The sequence below is a fragment of the Diabrotica virgifera genome, chromosome 6 (genome assembly GCF_917563875.1).
Source record: "Diabrotica virgifera virgifera chromosome 6, PGI_DIABVI_V3a".
Classification (NCBI taxonomy): Eukaryota; Metazoa; Arthropoda; class Insecta; order Coleoptera; family Chrysomelidae; genus Diabrotica; species Diabrotica virgifera.
This window is the reverse complement of record NC_065448.1, coordinates 15,806,246-15,830,184: the sequence shown is the minus strand read 5'-3', so window position 1 is coordinate 15,830,184 and position 23,939 is coordinate 15,806,246. Positions and strand designations below refer to the sequence as shown.

At 34.5% G+C, this 23,939-nt stretch overlaps 2 protein-coding genes across 3 annotated transcripts in view; one reads left to right on the top strand and one right to left on the bottom strand.

Moving 5' to 3' along the window:
• The window catches only part of LOC126886577 (15-hydroxyprostaglandin dehydrogenase [NAD(+)]-like), a 37,668-nt gene extending 32,665 nt beyond the window's left edge, over positions 1–5,003 (bottom strand). The window contains exon 1 of the mRNA XM_050653530.1: positions 4,831–5,003. Coding sequence (XP_050509487.1) covers positions 4,831–4,929 — 99 coding nt within the window. The 5' untranslated portion in view covers positions 4,930–5,003. The remainder of the gene's footprint in view (positions 1–4,830) is intronic.
• Positions 1–23,939, top strand: part of LOC114325370 (potassium/sodium hyperpolarization-activated cyclic nucleotide-gated channel 2) — a 571,529-nt gene that overhangs the window by 285,989 nt on the left and 261,601 nt on the right. The gene's annotated exons all lie outside the window — the stretch shown is intronic.

The window sequence follows — 23,939 nt, the reverse complement described above, 5'->3', positions numbered from 1 at the left end:
AATATGCCAAGAAGCTCTCTCATATGCAAACGAAGGGATAATAGTCAATGGAGAAGTTATCAATAACATTCGATATGCTGACGATACTGTGATAATGGCAAGAACAGCGGAAGATCTACAACATCTAGTTGAAAGTATGAATGAGATATGTAATAACTACGGCATAAGGATGAACGTCAAGAAAACCAAATATATGACCTTCAGTAAGAATCCAATAAATGACACTAGTATCACAATAAACGGTACCCAACTTGAAAAAGTAAACGAATACAAATACTTGGGAACCCTTATCAATGAAACAGGTGACCAAAATCACGAGATAAAAAGACGTATTGAAATTGCCAGGTCTACTTTTATAAAAATGAAAAAATTATTTTGTAATCGTGATATTAGTATTCATCTACGAACTAGAATGTTAAAATGCTATGTATTCAGTACTTTGCTCTACGGTGTTGAGTCATGGACTCTTAAACAGAGGAATATTAAAAATCTTGAAAGCTTTGAGATGTGGTGCTACCGCCGTATACTAAGAATAAGTTGGGTGGATAAAATTACAAATGAAGAAGTACTACGCAGAATAAATAACAAGCCAGAAGTTCTACTGAATATAAAAAAGAGAAAACTTGAATACTTAGGCCACCTGATGAGGGGACAAAAGTACACATTCCTACAAAACGTAATGCAAGGAAAAATCCAAGGACGAAGAAATCCAGGCCGTAGAAGAATGTCTTGGATGAGAAATTTGAGAGAGTGGTTTGGCTGTACCACTAACGAATTGTTCAAAACAGCAGTAAATAAAATTAGAATCGCCCTAATGATATCCAATCTCCGATAGGAGAGGCACTGAAAGAAGAAGAAGAAGCATTTTCTCTGTTCTGTCTTTTAGGGGCCAAACTTCGCATCCATAATAATATGTTGTGATGCTTTTAAGAAAAAAAGAATATATATATATATTCTTTTTTTATTTTCCTTAGAAATATTTTTATCCCATTTATTATTTTTTTTATCTTCTTTTAATACATCTTGATACCGTCACTCTTCTACTTTCATTTGGCATACTCAGAATTGCCCTATCTTCATTATTTTCTGTCTTATCTTATTGCAAAATAACTCTGGGATAAACAAATAGAATAACTGTTAAACTAATTAAGAACGCCAGTACCCAACTTTGGGTAAAATACTAAAGTTCTAAGGTAGTTTTAGTAAAAGTTATTAACAAATAACGATTTTCATTTATTTTGCAGTTTGCGTAGCAACAAATTAACGTTTTAACTTTCAAAAATCGGCAATTTGAAGGTTTTTCAATGTTCGAAAAAACTGAATTTTTTAATTTTATGTCAACTATTTAGCTTTTGAATGGAGTGCAAAAAATCGAAAAAATCCAGATTTTTGCACTAAATTGTTAATAATTAAAACAGGGACGCGAACTCTAGGCAGGAAACAGGTAGGTTTTCTTCCTATAGGTCTACAATAACTAAAAAAAGTAGGCAGCTTTTGGGTAGTAGTCAGGATCTTTGAGTGTCCCGAGAAAATCCTTATTACTCTGGACTAACACAAGAGTAAAGGAAAACTATTGAAGCACATACGAGCTTTGTGAACTTGGAGAAAGCATACGATAGGGTGCCCAGGAGACAACTGTGGGAAGCAATGAGAAGAATGCATGTTAGGGAGATATGAGTGAATATAAAACAAAGACTATAGGCACAGGTGGAAATAAAGTTAGGCAATTAAATAACAAAAAAAATCATCGCAATAAAAAGCTTCAAATAGGGATGTGGTATATCACCAACACTTTTTAACATATACATAGATCAGGCTTTGAAAAGATGTAAATGAAAAGAGGAAATGTGGAACAATGGGCATACCAGTAGGAGAAAAACATTACATTCACTACTTCTCGCCCATTACCAAGAAATTTTTGGACAAGACAAGAAAGACGTGGTATATATGAAAAGGAAATTAAAGGTGGAGTATGAGCTATGTGAACTCAAAATAAATACATGCAAGATCGAATACTTATGTCATAATATTATGACAGATCATCAGAGAAGGTGACTGGGAGAATAGAATGATATGAAGGACGATAATGGCGAACTCATATTGGGAAAAAGCCGAAGAAGTGGAATATGAAGTCGAAACGTTAAACAAACTTATTTTAAAGTAAAATTGTGACGTATTCAAGCAGTTTTATATAGAGTTCTATAGTTCTGACCTGTATTTATACAGGGTGTAACAAAAATACAGGTCATAAATATAATCACATATTCTGGGACCAAAAATAGTTCGATTAAACCTAACTTACCTTAGTACAAATATGCACACAAAAAAAGTTACAGCTCTTTGAAGTTACAAAATGAAAATCGATTTTTCCGATATATCGAAAACTATTAGAGATTTTTTAATGAAAATGGACATGTGGCATTCTTATGGCATGACCATCCTAAAAAGAAATTATAGTGAAATTCGTACAGCCAATAAAAATTTTATGGGGGTTTTGTTCCCTTAAACCCGCCCAAACTTTTATGTACGTTCCAATTAAATTATTATTGTAGTACCATTAGTTAAACACAATGTTTTTAAAACTTTTTTGCCTCTTAGTACTTTTTGGAAAACCAGTCTTAATCGAAATGCGGCAGGAGCGTCATTTGAAATTTTGATAGGGGGGGGCAAGCATTATATATACAATACATTTATATGCAAACATAATACGAAATTGATCTATTTTTTGTAAATTTCAGCCATTTTCAGGGTCGGGGGGGCAAATGCCCCCACCTGAGATGTGGCTTCTTTATTAATATGTTTACATAAAAATTTTATGGGGGGTTTGTGCCTTTAAAGCCCCCAAATGTTTGTGTACGTTCCAATTAAACTATTACTGCTGTACCATCAGTTAAACACAGTGTTTTTAAAACTTTTTTACCTCTTAGTATTTTTCACATAAGGCACCTTTTATCGAGATGTAGCTTCTTTTTGAATATTTTTCAAAGTATACCTCAAACTGTAATTTATAAATAAATTTTCATATTATTACCAAGTCTCTAAAATCGTACTTAACAGTACACAAATATTGGTGGATTTGACAAAATATTCAAAATATCTCAAAAAAAAAACTAACTTTTCGAAAAAGTACTAAGAGGCAAAAAAGTTTTAAAAACATTGTGTTTAACTAATTGTGCCAAAATGATCATTTAATTGGAACGTACACAAAAGTTTGGGGGGGTTTAAGGGAACAAAACCCCCATAAAAATTTTATGGGGTGCACAAATTTCACTATAATTTTTTTTAAGATGTTCCTATCATAAGAATGTCACATGTCCGTTTTCAATAAGAAACCTCAAACAGTTTTCGATATATTGAAAAAAATATATTTTTATTTTGTAACTTCAAAGGGCTGTAACTTTTTTTAGGTGCAGATTTGGACAGAGGTAAGTTAGGTTCAAGCGAACTATTTTGGGTCCCAGGATATGTGATTTAATTTATGACCTGTATTTTGTTACACCCTGTATAGTTTATACAGGGTGTTTCATTAATAATTGTCCATATAGTAACTGGAGAAACCTTAGCACAAAATACGAAGATTTAACCTAAAACACTTAAATAAAATGTGGTTCCTTACTGAGTTACAGGGTGCTTTATCTAAAAATTTAAAAACTATTTTTGCTCAGCATTTTAAAACTATTCAACGTATCCTTTTCATACTTGGCAGAAAGTGCGACTACTAGACACCCTACTAAATTATGATAAACAAATGTTTCTAGCTACTACCAGAGGCATACGACAGGGGATGGTGAATGGTTGACCCTTCTCAAATTCTACGCCACTGGAGGAATTACTATTTTAGTACTATTTTTAGATTCTCCAATACTTTCTTCGTAAATAATATACTCTTCATTGGTAACGATAAAGTCATTCGTTTTCGAGATATTTGAAGTTAAATATGAAACGGCACAGTTATTTTGATTAATTTATGATATGATTCATATGATTATAATTTAAAAATTATTTGTACCCAGTACTTTAAAACTATTTGGCGTATCCTTATCATACTTGGCAGAAAGTGTAGGTACTATGCACCCTACTAAATTAAGATAAATAAACGTTTCTAGCTACAACCAGAGGCGTACGACAGGGGATAGCGGCTGGTTGACCCTTCCCAAATTCTACGCCACTGACGAAATTGCCATTTTAGTGTAATTTTTTGATTTTGCAATACTTTTTATGTAAATAATATACTCTTTATTCGTAACGATAAAATGATTAGTTTTCGAGGTATTTGAAATTAAAAATGAAGCGACACAATACATTAATCAAAATAACCGTGTCGTTTCATTTTTAACTTCAAAGATCTCAAAAACTAATGCCTTTATCGTTACGAATGAAGAGTATATTATTTTCATAGAATGTATTGGAGAATCCAAAAATTGAACTAAAATAGCAATTTCGCCAGTGGCGTAGAATTTGGAAAGGGTCAACCATTCACTTTCCCCCGTCGTACGCCTCTGGTAATAGCCAGAAACGTTTGTTTAACATAATTTAGTAGCTTGTACAGTACTTATACTAACTGCCAAGTATGAAAAGGATACGTCGAATAGTTTGAAAATGCTGAGCAAAAATAGTTTTTAAATTTTTAGATAAAACACCCTGTAACTCAGTAAGGAACCACATTTTATTTAAGTGTTTTAGGTTAAATCTTTGTATTTTGTGCTAAGGTTTCTCCAGTTACTACATGGACAATTATTAATGAAACACCCTGTATAAAGATACGTCAGGAAATACCTAATAGAAAGAATAATGTAGTAAATATTCGTTATTTAGTAGTAAATATCTTACCTTTAATCCACTTTTAAGTAACTCCACTGCTATACTAAGACCGATACCTTGAGCTCCTCCAGTGATAACGGCACTTCTTCCTTGAACGTCGAATACCATCTTTGCTCTTTGCTCTATCAATAACAAATGCGGGATATGTGAGGTCTGGAACGTACAGCGGCTATATACTTTCCGCGTAACTAAATAGGCCAATCCTAGCGCGACGATTAATCAAAAAGACTACAAACGGTATTTTTTATTTTGTTGCATTCCTTAAGTAGGAAATAGTTAAGGGGCTATCCTAGTGTAAAAATACGAAATTCATATACTTTTTTAGGAATTTCTAAAATATAAAGTTCTGTACCAATTGTTTTAAAAATTTGCATAAGCATTTACTATAAAAAGTAGTCAAGTATATTCAAATGGGAAATAACCCACAATTTTACCTAAAAATGATTTTATTAACGTTTCGACGCCCAAGTCGGGTGTCGTTGTCAAAATACAAAATAATACTAAATAAACAAAAATGTTGTTGCTTAGTAAAAAATTCTTCTAATAATTTATTTAATCTGACTCATTTATATCGGCAATTCAGACACGTATTATAAATTTTAAAGTAGACGACTTTAAAATGATTTTGCCAATATTGATGAGTTGCGTTCCTGGGACGACTTTACTAAAAGATAGTTCATTCGATTACATGAAATCAATCCCAACTCAAGAATATCCGCCACAAAAAATCATAGCATGTGATCTGTCTTTAAAAAGACAACCAAATGCAACGGTGGCACTGAAATTCTCGCGTTAGAGATTCCATAGTAAATCACGAGGGAAAACCAGGAAAAACCTCGTGATACTATCCCGACATCGTAAGTATTTGGGTTTACATTTAGTTTACTCTCAAAACTAATACCAAATTCTGACTTGATATTTTAAATTTTAAATAATACTAAAATACTAAATATGTACTAACTCGATATGTTACTGATTTACTAATTGTGGTATTTTCTTTCTATTGACTTCCTCCTTTAATATGGGTAACCACATCCTACTGCATTCTACCGAGGAATTTGTGACACAATTGGTTTCATTTAGCATAATTAGAGCCGCTTCTTTGATTTCTCTCTTTTTACTATCTGCTTCTTTTAGGACTATACTTGAATCTCTCCACTGAACTCTATGTTCATTATTCCATGCATGTTGACATATTTGAGATCTATCAAATTCTCTATTTTTTATATAAGACTGATGTTCATTTACTCTAACGTCTAATGGTCTTGACGTTTCACCTATATAAAATTGTTCGCATTCACAAGGTATTTTATAAATACAATTCTTTGTTCTTTCTTGTTCACTGTTAGGTTTAGTTTTAGATGGAATAGCAATGTGTTTGTTGTTTTGAATGTTATTGGTATGTTGAATTTATTTCCTATTGTTCTAAGTTTCTCGGATAGTCCTTTTACATATGGTATTGATATTTTCCTCGTATTATTTCTTGTGAATGTTGTAGGATCCCGTTCTAAGTTGTTCTGTTCCATTCGATCCAATCCGTTTATAAATAAGGAATTGTGAAGATTGGATCGAATGGAACAGAACAACTTAGAACGGGATCCTACAACATTCACAAGAAATAATACGAGGAAAATATCAATACCATATGTAAAAGGACTATCCGAGAAACTTAAAACAATAGGAAATAAATTCAACATATCAACAACATTCAAAACAACAAACACATTGAGATCTATTCTATCTAAAACTAAACCTAACAGTGAACAAGAAAGAACAAAGAATTGTATTTATAAAATACCTTGTGAATGCGAACAATTTTATATAGGTGAAACGTCAAGACCATTAGACGTTAGAGTAAATGAACATCAGTCTTATATAAAAAATAGAGAATTTGATAGATCTCAAATATGTCAACACGCATGGGATAATGAACATAGAGTTCAGTGGAGAGATTCAAGTATAGTCCTAAAAGAAGCAGATAGTAAAAAGAGAACAATCAAAGAAGCGGCTCTAATTATGCTAAATGAAACCAATTGTGTCGCAAATTCCTCGGTAGAATGCAGTAGGATGTGGTTACCCATATTAAAGGAGGAAGTCAATAGAAAGAAAATACCACAATTAGTAAATCAGTAACATATCGAGTTAGTACATATTTAGTATTTTAGTATTATTTAAAATTTAAAATATCAAGTCAGAATTTGGTATTAGTTTTGAGAGTAAACTAAATGTAAACCCAAATACTTACGATGTCGGGATAGTATCACGAGGTTTTTCCTGGTTTTCCCTCGTGATTTACTATGGAATCTCTAACGCGAGAATTTCAGTGCCACCGTTGCATTTGGTTGTCTTTTTAAAGCCAGATCACATGCTATGATTTTTTGTGGCGGATATTCTTGAGTTGGGATTGATTTCATGTAATCGAATGAACTATCTTTTAGTAAAGTCGTCCCAGGAACGCAACTCATCAATATTGGCAATATCATTTTAAAGTCGTCTACTTTAAAATGTATAATACGTGTCTGAATTGCCGATATAAATGAGTCAGATTAAATAAATTATTAGAAGAATTTTTTACTAAGCAACAACATTTTTGTTTATTTAGTATTATTTTGTATTTTGACAACGACACCCGACTTGGGCGTCGAAACGTTAATAAAATCATTTTTAGGTAAAATTGTGGCTTATTTTCCATTTGAATATACTTGATTATAAAAATGCCACAAGAAAATAGCTTCAGAACAATAAAAAGTAGTACATGTAAAACAATTTTCATTAAAAAATATTGAAAATTAAATTATTTATGCGCCATCTACTGGCACCGTGAAAATAAAACCATAGCTCCACTGCTGCAGTGATTGGGACTAATAGAGATCCTGAAACATACAATTTCAAAGTTATTATTGAAATATAAATTATTTTCTATACTATCAACTAGGTCTTTTGAAAAATATTAAAATTTGGAAAAATGACGAAGTGTAGAAATTTTTTTTTAAATTTAGCTAAAACATTTTCAGTTTCGAAAACCGCCAAATTGACATTTGTTATCCGATCAAAAAACCCCTAGTTGATGGTATAGAAAATACCTTATGTTTCAATAATATCTTTGAAATTTTAGGTTTCAGGGTCTCTCTTAGTCCCAATCACTGCAGCGGTGGGGGACATGAAAGGAGCCTCCACGTAGATTGTGATCACTTGTGAATACAATCGGGCGTCCCCTGGAAACGAGTAATGTCGGCTAATCCTTTCAACACCGGTGCACCAACAACACAGATGCAATCAAAATCAAAACGGTCTTTATCAAGGCCATTTTTGATGACGACCTCAATTAATATTGAAGGACTATCAGCAGATAAAGAAGACCTATTGTCTAATATGTGCAGAGAACATGGTGTCGATGTTCTACTGGTTCAAGAAACCCATAGAGGTACTGCAAGCCGCAGACCAAGGATTCGGGGTATGAAGCTCATACTGGAGAGACCACACGACCAATATGGTAGCGCAGTCTTCGTCAGACCAGATATCGACGTAGCATCCACATCTCTAACAGATCAAAATGACATCGAGATCCTCACAGTGGAGATAAACTCCTGTACAGTAACGTCAATGTACAAACCACCAAACGCTGACTTTGCTTTTGAGGAACCGAATAACTTTCAATCACAGCAAATCAAATTCGTACTGGGTGACTTCAACTGTCACAGTGTCGCGTGGGGTTACAACGAAACAGATTCCAATGGCGAAGAACTAGAAAAATGGGCTGAAAGCATGAACCTAAAACTTATTCACGATCCAAAGCAGCCTGCGTCGTTCAACAGCGGAAGATGGCGCAGAGGTTACAACCCAGACAATATATTTGTCAGCGACAGAATTGGAGACCAGGTGACAAAAATCGTTGGAAGCGCTCTCCCAAAGACACAGCACAGACCAATAATTTGTCTTTCCAACGCGGCAATCAGATACGAAATTGTTCCTTTCAAGAGAAGGTTCAACTTTACTAAAGCAAAATGGGAAAAATTCTCTGAAACATTGGATCAAGAAGTTTCCCAGCTAGAACCTTGCCCTGATTCATACGATAAATTTGTAGAAATCGTAAAGCAAGTATCACGGAAATTTATCCCTAGAGGTTGTCGAACTGAGTACATAGCGGGGCTCAATGAAGAATCTAAACCCCTACTTAAAAGATACGAACAGCTATATGAAGAAGACCCTTTCTCGGAAGCGACAATACAGGCTGGGGAGGAAATGTTACATGCGATATCCGCCAACAGAACGGAAAGGTGGTGCAAGCTGGTCACGAGTCTGGACATGAAACAAAACAGCAGACGTGCCTGGAAGCTGATTCGGAATCTTGGCAACGATCCCGCTGCTCCGGCAGTCAACATGACAGAAGTCACACCCGATCAGATAGCCCATCATCTTCTAATGAACGGTAAGACGACATCAAGAAAGAACAAGGTGAGAGCTCAACGGAATATCGACGAAGAAAGAGATGTTCTAGGTACCTCTTTTTGTCTAGAGGAGATGAGAGGCGCGATCCATCAAATGAAAGATAATAAAGCGGCTGGCCTGGACGACATACGAACAGAGCAAATAAAGAACTTTGGACTAAAAACCGTAGAGTGGCTCGTAAAAATGATGAATTGCTGCATCCGTACATTACAAATCCCCAAAATCTGGAGAAAAGCTAGAGTGGTAGCCCTCTTAAAACCAGGGAAGGATCCGGCGGATACAAAGAGTTTTAGACCTGTATCTCTCTTGTGCCACCTTTTCAAGGCCTTTGAAAGAATGATACTGAACCGGATCGCAGAATATGTGGAGACTAAAATTATTCCAGAACAAGCAGGATTCAGACCCGGAAAGTGCTGCTGCAGTCAAATTCTTAATCTCACCCAACATATTGAAGATGGTTTTGAACGGAAGGAAATAACAGGAGTAGCGTTCATAGACCTAACTGCCGCCTATGATACAGTTAACCATCAACGGCTACTCGCAAAACTCTACGAAACTACAAAGGACTTCCGACTAACAAGGTTAGTGAAATGTCTCCTCCAGAATAGACGCTTCTACGTAACGCTCCAGTCCAAGAACAGTCGGTGGAGGGACCAAAAAAATGGGCTACCACAGGGAAGTGTCCTCGCGCCGTTTCTATACAACATATACACCAACGACCAACCCATACACCAACAAACAAGGCAATTTATTTACGCTGATGATACAGCGGTGGCAGCTCAGGGAAGAACCTTCAATGAAGTCGAAGTGAAGCTGACAGATGCCCTGGGAGACTTAGCTCTATATTATGATAAAAACCATCTGAAACCCAATCCCACAAAAACCCAGGTATGTGCTTTCCACCTGAGAAACAAGCATGCCCGAAGGTCGCTGGAGGTGGAATGGCGTGGTCAGATGCTGGAACACAACAAGACGCCAAAATACCTTGGCGTCCGTCTGGATAGAACTCTGTCTTACCGATACCACTGTCAAGATGTTAAGAAGAAAGTAAGTGCCAGAAATAATATCATCCGCAAGCTAACTAATACAAAATGGGGAGCACAACCACACACTCTCCGCACTTCTGCCTTGGCATTATGTTTTTCGGCCGCGGAGTTTGGAGCACCAGTATGGGCAAACTCTGCTCACGCAAAGAACGTCGACGTGGCTCTAAATGAAACGGTCCGTATAATATCGGGTTGCCTGAAACCGACACCTATCGAAGAGGTATACCCCATTGCTGGAATTGCTCCACCACCAATCAGGAGAAAGGTCACGTCAGAGGTAGAACGGAAAAAGCAGGAGACGGACCGAAGACACCCCTTATATGACCACCAAACTCAGCCAAGCAGACTAAGATCTCGGAAAAGCTTCCTGAAAACATCAAGATCCATCCCCGAAGCGCCAGAGACGCGCCGAATACACCTATGGCAAGCGTCAACTACTGCGACACATTTTCCTCCCTCGGAGGAAATGGCTGCTGGACACAATTTACCGTATCCGACTTGGAAAGCGCTAAACAGACTAAGAACCGGCGTTTCACGTTGTGCTAGTAACCTGAAAAAATGGGGATACCAGGAGGACGATACCTGCGACTGTGGCGCGGTTCAGACCAGCCGGCATCTACTATCATGCACAGAGATGAGAGAGACCTGCACAGAACAAGACTTAATTATAGCAAATGACAGGGCCATCTATGTGGCCAACCATTGGAAATACAGAATTTAAAGTTGTTGGTGTTCCGGACACGGAAAGTAAGTAAGTACTGCAGCGGTGGAGCTGTTTTTATTTTCACGGTGCCAGTAGATGGCGCATAAATCGTTTAATTTTCAATATTCTTTTATGAAAATTGTTTTACATATACTTCTTTTTATAGTAAATCTAATGTAAAATTTCAAAACAATTGGACAGTACTTTTAATTTTAGAAATTCCCAAAAAAGTATATTAATTTCGTACTTTTACACTAGGATAGCCCCTTAAATTTTTTATCGGGGAACTATTTCGCAAATTTCTCGGCAAAATTTTGATTGATTTTTCAGAATCTTTTGATGTTATTACATTTAATGCGAATAAACCCTTTGCTCTTTGCTATATCAATAACAAATGCGGGATAAGTGAGGTCTGGAAGGTACAACGGCTATACAGGGTGAGGCAGATAAAGGGCCTATTAGAAATATCTCGAGAACTAAATGTAAGAAAATCATGAAAATTGTTACACAGGGGTTTTGAGGTGTGAGCTATTTAATGAAAATATCTTGGTGTCTTTGCTACTTCCGGTTATACCGGAAGTTGATTGTAACTTCGTTTTTTTTAATGGGACACCCTGTATATTTTTACATTTTTGGATTCTCCTCGATTTCTTCTTTCTTTAAATATAAGGTTTTGTAATATTATACAGGGTAGGTTAAAAGATAATTACGTTTTCTTATTAATTTCGTAGCAACATTCACACCCTGTAGGCTTGAAGTAGTTTGACATAATAACCTCTATTTATCTTCAAATCATTTTTAATATAGTCTTCTATTGTTAACAATTATTAGTATAGCTAGATTTTTCGTTTTAGTGTACAGGGTTGGTCGAAACCCTTGGACACAGTAATCGTTAACTTTATACAGAAGACAAATGTATACAGCAGTAGCAATATGCATGGTGATTAACATGGCAAAGCACATGTGACGTACGGTATCCAACTAAAGTTGTAAATCACATTAAATGACATTACACACCATACAAAAATTGTTTATAAAACAGTCTCAATGCCATTTGATCGCAATTATATAGGCTCTATTATAACAAAGTTGACTGCAAACGTATAAAATATACAGGGTGTCCCGAAAAGATTGGTCATAAATTATACCACACATTCTGGAGTCAAAAATAGTTCGATTGAACCTAACTTACCTTAGTGCAAATGTGCTCATAAAAAAGTTACAGCCCTTTGAAGTTACAAAATGAAAATCGATTTTTTTCAATATATCAAAAACTATAAGAGATTTTTTATTGAAAATGGACATGTGGCATTCTTATAGTAGCAACATCTTAAAACAAAATTATAGTGAAATTTGTCCACCCCATAAAAATTTTATGGGGGTTTTGTTCCCTTAAACCCCCCAAACTTTTGTGTACGTTTCAATTAACTCATTATTGTGGTACCATTAATTAAACACAACGTTTCTAAAACTTTTTTGCCTCTTGGTATTTTTTAGATAAGCTAGTTTTTATCGGGATGCGGCTTCTTTTTTTAATATGTTTACATAAAAATTTTATGGGGGTTTTGTTCATTTAAACCCAATGTTTGTGTACGTTCCAATTAAACTATTATTGTGGTATATTAGGTAAACACAGTGTTTTTAAAACTTTTTGCCTCTGAGTCTTTTTTGATAAGTCGCCTTTTATCGAGATGTGGTGTCTTTTTCAAAATATATACCTAATAATGTAAATTATATGTAAATAAATTTTCAGATTATTAACAGCTCTCTATAATCGTAGTTAATCACATTATACAAATATGTGGTGGATTCGACAAATATTCAAAATATCTCGATAACCACTGGCTTATCGAAAAAGTGCTAATTGGCAAAATAGTTTTAAAAATATTGTGTTTACCTAATAGTGCAACAATAATAATTTAATTGGAACGTACACAAAAGTTTGGGGGGGGGGGTTTAAGGGAACAAAACCCCCATAAAATTTTTATGGGGTGCACAAATTTCACTTTAATTTTTTTTTACGATGTTACTACTATAAGAATGCCACATGTCCATTTTCAATAAAAAATCTCTAAGAGTTTTCGATATATGAAAAAAAATCGATTTTCAGTTTGTAACTTCAAAGGGCTGTAACTTTTTTTGTGTGCACTATTGTATATAGGTAAGTGAGGTTCAATAAACCTATTTTTGACCCCAGAATCTGTGGTATAATTTATGACCAATGATTTCGGGACACCCTGTATATCAATAAAATTATACAAAAAGGAATCTTATGCTAGGCCTAAATCCTCACAAGTTTTTCAATTAACGAACACAGTAGTTGTTATCATAGTATCGACTTGTTATTCCTAGAGATTGGTCTATTTCTAAATTTAACAAACTAATTAGCCAGATAAGGGACTTCATGTTAAGTTCATAAAGCGGTGGACACATATTGGTGTATTTTTAAGTTTTTATTGTACAAACAATATCCAATTTGCTGTTTACTTATTCGGATATTTATTATGGTTTTATAATATTTACAGAGTTTTGTTGCAAAATTAATGCTAAAATGTATAGGCGCGTATTCCTAGTATCAAATTATTGTACGATAAAGTACATCAATTAAATTGATTATACAGGGTGAGGCAAATAAATGACCTATTAGAAATATCTCGAGAACTAAAGGCAACAGAATCATGAAAATTGGAATAAAGGGGTTTTGAAGGATGATCTATTAAATGAAAATATTTTCATCTCTTTGTAACTTCCGGTTATACCGGAAGTTGCTTATAACTTCCGGTTATACCGGAAGTTGCTTATAACTTCGTTTTTTTAATGGGATACCCTGTATATTTTTACATTTTTGGATTCTCTTCGATGTCTTCTTTCTTAAAATATGAGGTTTTGTAATATTATACAGGGTATTTTAAAAGATAATTACGTTTTTTTATTGATTTCGTAGCAAAATTAATACCCTGTAGAATTGTAGCAGTTTGACATCTAAAGCTCTACTTACGTTCAAATGATTTTTAATATACTCTACTATTGTTAAGAATCATTAGTATAGCTAAATTTTTAATTTTAGTATACAGGGTTGGTCGAAACTCGGAATGAGTATTTTCTGAGTTTTCTTAAATGGAACACCCTGTATTTTAGTATTGTAATGAAATGATATTTTATGGTATTTTTTATTTCTTAAGCATTCCCTATACCTAACTGCTTTAATTTGTGTTTAATTGTTAATCGCACCAACAATCTTAACTAAGTAGGTATTTCGATAGCTAAACCATTATTGGTAATTTTAAGGGCCAGTCTGGATTAATATGTATTTATTTCTGAAAAATTATTTGGGATTGAGTAATTTCACGGCCAACCTAATAAAATTTTACGTATTTTTTGTTGCAATTAATGTTTAGCTTGAATCACCAATAACTCACAAATTAAAGCAGTTAGGTATAGGGAATGCTTAAGAAAATACTCATTCCGAGTTTCGACCAACCCTGTATACTAAAATTAAAAATTTAGCTATACTAATGATTCTTAACAATAGTAGAGTATATTAAAAATCATTTGAACGTAAGTAGAGTTTTAGATGTAAAACTACTACAATTCTACAGGGTGTGAATGTTGCTACGAAATTAATAAAAAAACGTAATTATCTTTTAAATTACCCTGTGTAATATTACAAAACCTTATATTTTAAGAAAGAAGACATCGAAGAGAATCCAAAAATGTAAAAATATACAGGGTGTCCCATTTAAAAAAACGAAGTTATACGCAACTTCCGGTATAACCGGAAGTTGCAAAGAGATGAAAATATTTTCATTTAATAGATCATCCTTCAAAACCCCTTTATTCCAATTTTCATGATTCTGTTGCCTTTAGTTCTCGAGATATTTCTAATAGGCCAGTTATCTGCCTCACCCTATATAGTAGTTTTATCCCTCACTTTTAACTCCTCATTAATTATTGTTGTTTATGGGTACATTTTTTCATTCACTGATTATAACAACTGTCTCTCACTGGCTTGTGCAGTTGAAACCCATCTTTGGTCCTAAAAAATTTTTGACAAATAACACCGAAAATAATTCTGGCACTATAATTAACAGACATATCCTATTGTTTTACAAATCAATGTACTTACTTCACTGCTTGAAGAAGAATTATTTTACACTTTCGTCCGACTGAAAATGATTACCTTTTTAGGTCGCCAAAGATGTGAATATCAAAAGGCGATAAATCTGGACTATAGGTGGGATGTTACAATATCCTCCACCCTAATAACACCAAACATTTTATGTATGTTCCTAGAATGTACACACAGCATATTGAAAACATTCCTGGAATGTCCTCAAAAGCACAAGAATGTCCCCTAAATGTCCGAGGAAAGTCCTCTGTCAGCATTTTAAACATTCCTTGAATGTCTTGTTGGAACATTTCATGAATGTCTACGAATGTTATTTGGACATTCACAGTATATTTTTTATACATTCCCTGGATATAGTCGCTGATGTGACATAATACCTCCGATTTGTTTCTTCATGAGTTTTGTAAGAGAGACTAAAAACTTTTTTATAGTCACCTCCTATTTTCGTATAATATTTTATGACATGTTTTGTAGTAAATTCAACTATCTATGTATTTACTAAAAAACATGTCAAAATTTACATGTGAAAACAGGAGATGACCCTAAAAATGGTTTTTCCTCTCCTACAAAATTCATGAAAAAGCAGATAGGAGGTATTGTCACATCACCGACGATATACCAGAAGTATATGTGGCCATACCAAATAATACATCCTTGATAAATATAACCATTTTTAAAAATAAAAATGTATACCATTTTTATTCATTCAGTTGCGGTGCGAAACCAAAACTGTCTTAATTTTTACTCAGATCAGAGAGTGCAGCCAGCACTCTTATCGACGATTTCACCTCTTGTTAGAGGTTCATCAGAGACTGCATAGGCTGCTTTTCTCTGGCCCAGGTAAAAATCTTCGACATATCCATCTCCCACCGCAACTGACGAGATGGTAGTAGGTGCCTAGCGGCATCTGCTAAATAAGTTTTTCAATTAAAAATCTTTTAAAAATATTTAATTTACAAATATTTTTATTAGGTTGAAAAACTTAGTCTTTTATAACCATTTTTATTGCACAAAATCTTGTCATATATTTTTTTCCATAATCATCACTACGATGATGATTCATTGTATTGAATTGTACATTACAATTACAATCTGGTCATAACTGACCAATGAGCAATTTTAATTTAACCAAAATTACTACTGTTCCTTAAAATGAAGAGCTTACCCCATAGCGTCTCTTATCTAATCTAACAAGATCGTGCACTATTCTAACATACACAGGCACACAAGCACTATGCTCTGCTTTTCACTATCACTCAAACTAGTTTAAAAGGCTTTGTCCTCTTCAATCTTCTAGTTTGCCGAGTAGTATCGAGGAGCTGGATTTCCTCAATATTCTTGTACGTACTTATGAAGTTGTTATTCATGACTTTCAACTTTACTCCAACTTTAAAAACAAATCCAGCTGTTAAATATTTATGTGCCTGAAGGCTTTTGTATGCTTTCATCTGCTGCTTAGAGTAGTAACTATGAGAATCCACCAGATCTATGTATAATATAGCTCAGATCTCTCTATCCACCAGATCTAGAATATGTATAAATATCTATAATAGTAATTTGGTGGAATGCACTTTACTGTAAAATCCACTTCTGACTGAATTGTATATGGATTTAAATCCCCAATTATTTTCAGCTTCAATAAATATCTAAAACAATAAAAGAAATAATGTTATTGCTTGCAAAATCCATCAATATTGATAAATATCAGGGAAAGATTAACAGTAAATAAAAATTGTTTCCTCTACCTTTGTCGAACATCTAGAGTTTCCAATAATAATTTCCTTAAATAATCACTTTGTATTGTGGTAAAGTTTATAAAGTTCACAAAATGCCGCAAACGAAATCCAAAATAGACAAAATACGACGATAACCAATGAAAAATAGTTATTACAAACATAACCTCTGTAACTTTTTGTATGCCAACCAGAAGTCACCTGGTTTGGATTGCCTAATATACGCGCGGCAAATTTGAAAATGAACGCAAATTGAATAGTAAACGGCATCTCTTAAAATATAGGACATTGGTAGTATGTTCATAGAATGTCTTGTGGTAACATTCCACCAATAATTTAATCAGATGTTCACCGAATGTTCCTTCAATGTCCAGGACATTCAAACATTAATATAACTTTAATAGTACATTCCTGGAATGTTTTGTGTTGTTAGGGCATTTCTTCGTTGTCGATTTTCTTTAACTACTTACTTTGACAACATAGAATCTTGTTCAGAAGAATGGCACCACGTAAGAACTTCCCTGGACTTTTTGGCTTATTACTTTATGGAGCTTGTTCAACTGTTCATTATATAGGTTTGCATTGATATGAACAACTATGTATAGGTTCTGAAAACTCTAAAGCCAAAGTCATCTTAAGTTCATAAAGCGGCAGACATATGGTGGTGCGATTTTATTTGCTGTTTACTTATTCGGATATACTATATCTGTTTTTGTTGCAAAGTATGTATAGACGCGTATTTCTAGTATCAAATTACGGTTGTATGGTAAAGTAAATCAATTGAATTGATTGAATACCGCCGTTTTACCCATCACGTCTAACTCCTCGGTAATTGTTGTTTATGGGTACATTTTTTCCTTCGCTAATAATACCATAGTGCCTATCATACGAGGTTTGTTCAATTGAAATCTATCTATCTGGTCCAAAAAGTATTTATTGGCAATTATATCTACAAAAAATTACTACTACAATTAACACATATATCCCATGTTTCACCAATCGCTGTATACACTGCTTAAGAAGAAGAACTAAGGATTATTTTACTTCTTGGTCCCACTAAATATGTTTATTTATACGATTACCGTTTAATACATTTTTCGGTGGCCCAAAAATGTGAAAATCTCAAGGCGATAAATCGGGACTAAAGGGTGACTACTCTAATATGCTTCATTTGTTTCGTTGTAGATTTTCTTTCACTACTTCAGTTTGAAACCGCGACCTCTTATGGTATGTATAGATATGCGCGCCGCGCACGGCGCATCACGATCCAACTTCTGTCGGCGCCACAAACGCGCTGGGAATACACGTCAACTTTATTGACTAGAAAAATGCATTTGATAGAGTAGGTATACTAGAGCATGATAAACGTAGAACCATCTTGAAAAAAGCCGGCTTAGAAGATAGAAACTTACGGATCATAATATATAATTTATATTACAGCAAAATTGTCAACATTAAAGTGGATCACCAGTTAACAGATGCAATATCCATAGACAGACGAGTGAGATAAAGATGCCTTAGATCTCCGGTGTTATTTAATATATTAAGTATAAGTAGTAGACAAGGCGTAACCGGCAAGTCCGTTGGGAAAAATATTCCCATGAGATTTTTTTGCATAATCACATTCGTGAGACATCCCAGAATAAGGTTCAAAAAGTCGCCCACGTTAAAAGTGGTTCAATTTTTTTTAACATTTTTTTTTACTCAAATTGCAAAAAAAAAATCAATATTTTTGGCTGGAACAACATTTTTTAGGTTTTTTGGACCATTCTGGAAAAAAAGGTCTCTTATAATTTTTCTCTAAAGTTGATCTTTTTCGAGTTATAAGCAATTTAAAATTTGAAAATCGCGAAAATGACTCCTTTTAAGACCTAATAACTCGCTTTAAACTTATTATTATGAAAGTTAGAAAGTGACTAAATCAAAATTTAAAGCCTCCGCTACATGATCCTGAAGAAATCTGTGTTATAAATTTATTACTAAGCTGTTATTTTTAATTAATAACAATGGGCGGTTAGATCGTATTGACGCGGCTGTAAATGTGAGTGTAAGTAAGATGCACAATTGGACTGCCGGAATGGCATCTCTCTCGCACTCAGCATTTACGGCCGCCTAACACGTGCATGGCACTCATTATTATTACTTAAAAATAACAGCTTACTAATAAAAAAATGACAAAAATTCCTTCAGGATCTTGTAGGGGGGGCATTAAACTTTGATTTAGTCACTTTCTGACTTTCATAATAATAACTTTTAACCGAAATATTAAGCCTTGAAAATCGCCATTTTCCATTTTTTTCAATTTTAAATTGCTTATAACTCGAAAACAATCAACTTTAGAGACCTTTTTTTATCCAGAATGGTCCAAAAAACCTACAAAAAAATTGTCCGGGCCAAAAATATTGATTTTTACAATTTGATTAAAAAAAATTGGACCACTTTTCACGTGGGCGACTTCTTGAACCTTATTCTGGGATGTCTCACGAATGTGATTATGCAAAAAAAATTCATGGGAATATTTTTCCCAACGAACCCACCGTTTTCGCCTTGTCTATAATAAAGAATATATTCAGGATCTCAATATGAAAAAACAAGGATATGAAACAATAGTAAAACACAAAGTACACGGTTATCAGTAAGCGTGAAATATTGAACACACGAGTTTTGCTTAACCAACAGCCAATTGACAGAGTAAACAGCTACAAATACCTTGGTACCAACACAAACAGCCAATGGGACCACTCTACTGAAATGAAACAATGCATTGGTATGCGATGCATGATATGTGATGTGAAAGAACGTATGGTATACGATTTACCACTTGGTACCAAAATCTCTACCATCAGATGATATGTGTTTTCTACGTTATTACAGGGAGTAGAGGCTTGAAAACTTTCTGAAGCTTCATGAGGAAAGCTCGAGGGCTTAGAGATGTGGTGTTAACAAAATGCATCTTAAGACATGTATGGGTGGATTGTGTGACCAATGTTGAAGGTTTATGTAAAATGGACAAGAAATGCAAGGAATGCAAGGTTATTAACACAATCAAAGAACGTAAATTAGAATATCTTGGCCATATTATAATAAATACAAACAGAGATAGGACCAAGAAGAAGAATATCTTAGTTTTAAAACCTGAGAAAGTTGTTCAATACTAAAAGGGAAATAAGCCACAATTTACCTTAAAAGTTTAGAATACTTGATTACAAAAATGCCACAGGGAAATAGCTTCAGAGCAATATTGTTCAATACATCTCTCTCTCTCTCTCTCTCTCTCTCTCTCTCTCTCTCTCTCTCTCTCTCTTGTCGTTTCTCCATTACTGAGGATCGTGATTTCTTCCAATATTCCTAACAATATTTCTCCATCGGTCTCTATCTTTAGCTGCTCTAAGATCTTCGCAGAATGAGTTTCCAGCTGAATTATTTATTTGGTCGGACCATCTAGTCTCTTGATCCTCTTGATCTTCTCCCCGGAACGTTTCCAGAAACAATTAATCTCTCCAAACTGTCGTCACCTCTGCGAACCACGTGACCAAAGAACTGCAGAATTCGTTGCAGACATATTGTGGACAGCCTTTTTTTAATATTGAGTTGCTTTAGAATGGAAGCGTTTGTCTTATGAGCTGTCCAAGGTATGCGCAGCATTCTTCTCCAGCACCACATCTCAAAGGCATCAATTTTTTGGCGCTCGCATGCACGAAGAGTCCAAGTCTCTGTTCCGTATGGAAATATTGAGAATACAAGGGCATTCACCAGTCTCATCTTGATATTTTGAGAGATAGATCTGTCTTTCCAAACTTTAGTTAGGCGACTCATCGCATTTTTTTGCCATACCAATACGTCTCCGAACTTCTGCTTCACAGTTGCCATCGTTAGTTATACTAGACTCGAGATAGACAAAGGTGTTTACTATCTGGTATTCCTGTAACATGTTAGTCAGTTGAATCTGTCGATCACCATTATTTTTGTCTTAGCTTTGTTGATTTTCAGACCCATTTTATTGCTTTCGTACTCAACTCTTCGCAGAAGATCAAACATTTCTTGCTCATTTGCTGCTATAAGTGTAGTGACATCAGCAAAGCTTAAATTGGAGATTTTCCTACCAGCTACTGTTACTCCACCGGCCCATCCTTCTAAAACCATCCTCATGACATGTTCACCATCAATACATCTACAACCGGACTATTCCAAATAACTGCAAGCAAAGTTATGATAACCATGCTGACCGCCAACATCCGTAACGGAAGGTAGGTACCGTAAGAAGAAGAACTATTTCCATTGCAAATTTTTCTTGTTGACAGAGTTATATTATCATCATCATCATTTGGCTCTACAACTCTATGTGAGTCTTGGCCGCGTTTACTATTTCCCTCCATTGTTGTCGGTCCTGAGCAGCTATTTCCCATTGCTGTACTCCCATTTTGCGTAGATCGCTAGCTACTGCGTCCTTCCATCTCTTTCTTGGGCGACCAACTGACCTTTTTCCATCGGGCCTTTCCCAGAATGTGGCGTTTAGAAGTCTTTCGTCACTTGATCTTAGTACGTGACCCGCCCATCGTATTCTGTTTGATTTAATGTAGCGTACTATGTTTTCATCTCCGTATATTGTCTGGAGTTCATCATTGTGTCTTCTTCTCCATTCTCCTGTTGTCTCTTCTCTGCAAGGCCCATAGATAGTCCACAGTATCTTTCTTTCAAGTACCAGTAATTTTGTTGTTTCCCGCTGATTCAGAGTCCAGGTTTCGGTTCCATACGTTATTGTGGGACGAATTATTGTCTTATATACTCTTATTCTTGCTGGTCTTGAGAGTATTTTTGATTTAAATAGGGTCCTTAACGAGTAATATGCCCTGTTTCCTGCAATAATCCTGGCTGCCACGTCCTTTTCATAGTTATTTTCAGATGTTATGATCACTCCCAAGTACTTAAATTCTTTGACGACTTCAAAATTGTATTCATTAATTGTTACGTTTTGTCTAACCCTTGGTTTTGGGTTCTTCGTAACCACCATGTACTTGGTCTTGTCCTCGTTGACCTTAAGACCAACTTCCTTGGCTCCGTTCTCGAATAGGGTGAAAACTTCTTTTGCATCTCTGGTGGATTGTGCAATTGTGTCCACGTCATCCGCAAAGGCTAATAGCATTTTTGATCCTTGGGCGGCAAATCCGTTTGTCAGTTGTAGCTATTGTATTGTATATTAGCGTATCATCAACTAACTACCAACTCGGTGTCATGTACTCTTCGTTTACCACCTTTAGCATTTAAACCACCAATAATTTACTCAACCCACATAATAGATAATACTGGCTTATTTCGCATATTTATTTTAATAATTTGTATGATCGGCTGCCACAAATGAATAATTGTATAATCATTTGGGACCGCTATCATTGTTTCCTTATTTTTATGTTATTTTTATGTATCATTTCACAACTTTCTCGAATATACTTATTTTTATCTAATAATTTTGTTATTTTGTTTACAAAAAACTTGAAGAAATTAACATTGATTAATAATGTTTACAATTGACTTGAAATTAATATGGGATTAATGTATATACTGATTCATTTTATCTACAACTTTTTAAAGGGTGCAAAGGTTTAAATAAGTATCAAGCTCATTGGAATTACCTTTGAAGTGCTGATCAGCAGCTGATAATAGGCACCATAGCAATCTAGTACCGCAACAATGTAATTCAGCTATTTTTTAAAATGCGATTAAACCACTTCTTCTTCTTTCAGTAGCCTGTTCAATTATCGAACGTTGGCGACCATATTGGCAATAATAACTTTGTTTACGGTAGCTCTATACATATTAGGGGTGGTTTCTTGATACCACTCTAGGAAATTTCCGAGCCAGGATGTTCTTCTTCGGCCTGGGCCTCTTCTTCCGCCAATTTGGCCTTCTATTTTGAGTTGTAGAAGATTTAATCACAAATATTACAATTAAAAGGAAATTCTTAATACAGGGTGTTAGTAAATAAGTATGAAAAATTTTAAGGGCTAATTCTACATGAAAAATTAATACCAGTTTGCTCCATAAACATATGTCCGCAAATGCTTAGTTTCGGAGATACGGGGTGTTGAAATTTTTATTTCAAACTGCCAATTTATTTATTGCTCTAAGACCAGTTGAGCTATGAAAATGAAATTTGGTGAGTTTTAGAAGGTAGTTATTACGAATTTTTTGACATACAATTTAGAATTTTTTATTCATCATTGGCGCGCCTACGGGAAATGGTCTGAATTATTTTAAAGAAAAAAATAGTATGCCACTGAGATATTTCGAATTAGAAATTATTTTTAAATTCCACGTCTAATTTACGATAAAAAAACCTCTCTTGCCTTTTTTTCATATGATGCACCGTTTTTATGCAGAAAAATAAAACATCTGGCGCGTATTTTTCATTTCTTAATACATCGTCAAGAACTATCCAATATAATAATACTAAACTAGAACAATAACAGAAAATATTACTAATATGATTTCAACTAGGTGCAAAGCTGCAAGAAATGTTTAAAATGATCTCCTTTACAGATAACAGAAAAATTTTATATTCATCATCGGCGCGCATACGGGTAATGGTCTGAATTTTTTGAAGAAAAAAATACGCCACTGAGATATGTCAAACTAAAAATCATTTTTGAATTTCTTGTTCAATTTACGATAAAAAATCTTTCTTTCCTTTTTTTCATACGAGGCGCCGTTTTTATACAAAAAAGTAAAACATCTTAACGCTTACCAAGTATTTGAGGTAGTTTCCATATGCATAGAAACTAAGTTCAAATACTTTGTAAACGTTAAGATGTTTAATTTTTTTGCATAAAAACGGCGCCGCATATGAAAAAAAGGGAAGAAAGATTTTTTGTCATCAATTGAACGAGGAATTCAAAAATGATTTTTAGTTTGACATATCTCAGTGGCGTTCTATTTTTTTCTTCAAAAAATTCAGACCATTACCCGTACGCGCGCCAATGATGAATATAAAATTCTTCTGTTACCTGTAAAGGAGATCATTTCAAACATTTCTTGCAGCTTTGCACCTAGTTGAAATGGTA